This window comes from Mandrillus leucophaeus, unplaced genomic scaffold (genome assembly GCF_000951045.1).
Source record: "Mandrillus leucophaeus isolate KB7577 unplaced genomic scaffold, Mleu.le_1.0 Scaffold70, whole genome shotgun sequence".
NCBI lineage: Eukaryota > Metazoa > Chordata > Mammalia > Primates > Cercopithecidae > Mandrillus > Mandrillus leucophaeus.
Genome location: NW_012107586.1, coordinates 3,395,657 through 3,399,812, shown reverse-complemented (window position 1 = coordinate 3,399,812; position 4,156 = coordinate 3,395,657). Strand labels below are relative to the sequence as shown.

At 41.8% G+C, this 4,156-nt stretch overlaps 1 protein-coding gene across 1 annotated transcript in view; it reads left to right on the top strand.

Moving 5' to 3' along the window:
• The window catches only part of USP37 (ubiquitin specific peptidase 37), a 126,383-nt gene that overhangs the window by 114,465 nt on the left and 7,762 nt on the right, over positions 1-4,156 (top strand). Inside the window, exon 20 of the mRNA XM_011964598.1 lies at positions 2,323-2,438. Coding sequence (XP_011819988.1) covers positions 2,323-2,438 — 116 coding nt within the window. The remainder of the gene's footprint in view (positions 1-2,322; positions 2,439-4,156) is intronic.

The window sequence follows — 4,156 nt, the reverse complement described above, 5'->3', positions numbered from 1 at the left end:
TCAGGATGGTCTCGATCTCCTGATCTCGTGATCCGCCCATCTCAGCCTCCCAAAGTGCTGGGATTACAGGCGTGAGCCACCGCGCCCGGCCTTTTTTTTTTTTTTTTGAGACAAAGTTTCATTCCTGTTGCCCAGGCTGGAGTGCAATGGCATGATCTTGGCTCACTGCAACCTCCACATCCCAGGTTCAAGCAGTTCTGCTGCCTCAGCTTCCCGAGTAGCTGGGATTAAAGGCACCCACCAGCACATCCAGCTAAATTTTGTATTTTTAGTAGAGATGGGGTTTCACCATGTTGGCCAGGCAAGTGTCGAACTCTTGACCTCAGGTGATCCACCTGCGTTGGCCTCCCAAAGTGCTGGGATTGCAGGCGTGAGCCACCGTGCCCGGGTTCCAGCTAATTTTTTGTGTTTGATTTTAGCAGAGATGGAGTTTTGGCGTGTTGCCCAGGCTGGTCTCGAACTCCTGATCTCAGGCAGTTCACCCACCAGCCTCGGCCTCCCAAAGTCCTAGGATTAGAGGTGTGAGCCACCATGCCTGGCCTGGTTCTTCCATGTCTTCTTGTGTTTTTGAACATTCAGTGATGTAAATTAGATTAGTTTTCAACTTTTCCGTTGCGGGCTTGGGGTATGGCTTTGGCTTTCTTAGGTCTGCTGAGTCAGTCACACATGTATTTCCAACTTAGAATTTTGATGTTATATTCTCTTTTCCTATTCTTTGCATTCTTAGATTTTCTTTTTTCTTTTTCTTTCTTTTGAGACGGAGTTTCTCTCTTGTTGCCCAGGCTGGAGTGCAGTAGCGTAATCTCAGCTCACTGCAACCTCTGCCTCCCAAGTTCAAGTGATTCTCCTGCCTCAGCCTCCCAAGTAGCTGGGATTACAGGCATGAGCCACCATGCCCAGCTAATTTTGTATTTTTAGTAGAGGTGGAATTTACCATTTTGGTCAGGCTGGTCTCCAACTCCTGACCTCAGGTGATCCTCCCGCCTCGGCCTCCCAAAGTGCTGGGATTACAGGTGTGAGCCACCATGCCCAGCCTCATTCTTAGATATTCATGTGATTGTAAGTCACACTATACTGTGATTTTAGTGGAGCTAATTATATATTAAAGCAAATAACTATTTATGTGCAAATACTCCTGGGATTATTTAACACCCTTAGTAAAGATGGATGCTTCCAATGGACACATATTGTTAAAAAATATATAGATCTTATATTTATTTAGTATATCTTAGGTGAAATTTAAGAGTTAAAGGTTGAATTTTCTTTAGCTTTTTTGGTACATTTCAAGAAATGAACTTTTTTTTTTTTTTTTTGAAACAGTCTCGCTCTGTTGCCAGGCTGGAGTGCAGTGGCACAATCTCGGCTCACGGCAACCTCCACCTCCCAGGTTCAAGTGATTCTCCTGCCTCAGCTTCCTGAGTAGCTGGGACTACTGGCGTGTGCCACCACACCCAACTGATTGTTGTATTTTTAGTAAAGAAGGAGTTTTACCATATTGGCCAGGATGGTCTTGATCTCTTGACCTCTTGATCGACCTACCTCGGTCCCCCAAAGTGCTGAGATTACAGGCATAAGCCACCACACCCGGCCAAGAGATGATTTAATACAAAGAAAAAAAGAACATTGACCTTTTTATAATCCTTTTTCTGTGAGGATAATTTATGTTTGCTAATGACACCAAGTACTTGAAATCTAACATATATAGAATTTAGTGAAATTGGATTATATGTAAAATTATATTCTTTTCTAATTTTATGCCTTTCTTATGAGGGTTAGATCCCTTTATCATATAAATATATTTAAAAGAAAAAGAGCGTTTGTTTTACAGATACACATGTCTCCCGTGTTCCCCACGGTGGGCTGAGCGTGTTGGACCCTCTTATGTTTTATGTTTTCTTAGAATGATAAAATGTGTACCTCAAGCTGTTTTATCTTTCTAATTATATCTCTTATGTCTATTCCAAGAATTTTTTTTTTTTTTTTTTTTGAGACAGAGTTTTGCTCTTGTTGCTCAGGCTGGAGTGCAATGGTGCAATCTCAGGTCACTGCAACCTCTGCCTCCCGGGTTCAAGAGAGTCTCCTGCCTCAGCCTCCCAAGTAGCTGGGATTACAGGCATTAGCCACCGCTCCCAGCTAATTTTTTTTTTTTTTGTATTTTTAGTAGAGACGGGGTTTCACCATGTTGGTCAGGCTGGTCTCAAACTCCTGACCTCAGGTGATCCACCTGTCTCGGCCTCCCAAAGTGCTGGGATTACAGGCCTGAGCCACCATGTCCAGTCTATTCCAAGAACTTTTATAAGATTTTGTCTTTGTATTCTTCAGAGTTTAACAACTCCTTTGTGGATGCATTGGGTTCTGACGAGGACTCTGGAACTGAGGATGTTTTTGATATGGAGTACACAGAAGCTGAAGCTGAGGAACTGAAAAGAAATGCTGAGGTAATTGTTTTCATCCCTGAGGACAGTTGGTCAGATTCAGTGTCACTCCTCCTGCTCTTTACTTCAAAGGCCCCACTTTCAGTGTCCATTGCAGGTTCATTTTGGCCCTTGCACTAGCCATTACATGGTCTCATTTTCTCTTGTCATTTGCTGTTCATTTTTCACATGCAAGATTCAAAACAACAACAGAAAAAAACAGGAATACATCCTGACCACTTTGTATGCATGTTAGGTAAGAACTCAGTAAAGGCATGTGTGTATTAAATTACCTTTAGTTGGCCAGGCGTGGTGACTCACGCCTGTAATCCCAGCACTTTGGGAAGCTGGGGCAGGTGGATCACCTGAGGTCAGGAGTTCGAGACCAGCCTTACCAACATGGTGAAACCCCGTCTCTACTAAAAATGCAAAACTTTTGCCAGGTGTGGTGACACACATGCCTGTAATCCCAGCTACTTGGGAGGCTGAGGCAGGAGTATCGCCTGAACCTGGGAGGCAGAGGTTGCAGTGAACCAAGATTGTGCCATTGTACTTCAGCCTGGGCAACAAGAGCAAAACTCCATCTCGGGGAAAAAAAAAAATTACCTTTAGTTACACTGAATAACTATCATCTTTATAGTTAAATACTAAAAATGGTTGTTGCTCACTGAAAACTGTTGAATTGGTGATGTTAATTAGGGCACATTGAACTCTTTTTTTTTTTTAACCCTTTTTTCTCCCTTAAATAATTGCTTTTTCCCCTCAAATTTTGATTATCCAGGATCCTACCATCCTAACACAATTACTATCAACACTTTGACATATTTCTTTGTTATTCTCACCTCCATGTATGCTTTTTTAAAAGTCATAAGTATAGTTTTTATTTCATTTGTTTTTTTTTTTGTTCTAGAGACAGAGTCTCACTGTGTTGCCCAGGCTGGCTTCAAACTCCTGGGCTCAAGGGATTTTCCTGTCTCAGGCTTCCAAATGACTGGGACTAGAGGCACACACTGCCACACCCAGGTTATCCTGTTTGTTGAAGAGTAGTTATTTATAAGCTTATTTTTAATGCCTGTACAATATTGACTCAAATGAATATCCTATTTAATTTTTAGCTAACATTGAGTATTTGTCTAAGTTGTTTGTAATTTTTCACTATGATAATAAGTTGGGAAACTGTATGCTTATAGCATTTTCCTTATTTTATTTCATTTTTTAATTTTTTTGAGACAGTCTCGCTCTGTCACCCAGACTGGAGTGCAGTGACACAATCTCAGCTCACTGCAACTTCCTCCACCTCCTGGGCTAAAGCGATTCTCATGCCTCAGCCACCTGAGTAGCTGGGATTGCAGGCATGAGCCACTATGCCTGGCTAATTTTTGTATTTTCAGTAGAGATGTGGTTTCACCATGTTGGCTAGGCCAGTCTGGAATTCTTGGCCTTAAGGGATCCACCCATCTCTGCCTCCCAAAGTATTGGGATTACAGGTCTGAGCCACTGTACCTAGCCAAACACAGAGGTGTTTTTTTTTTTTTTTTTTTTTAAGGCGAGGTCTGTCTGTCACCCAGGCTGGAGTGCAGTGGCATGTGCTCTTGGCTCACGCGTTCGTTTTCTATATTTTAGAATTTCTTCTTTTGTATTCTCCAGAAGTAAATTACTAAATTAAAGTTTATGAACATTTTAAATTTCTGGTTTACATATAGCCATATTCCTTCCCCGATTTTTTTTTTTTTTTTTTTTTT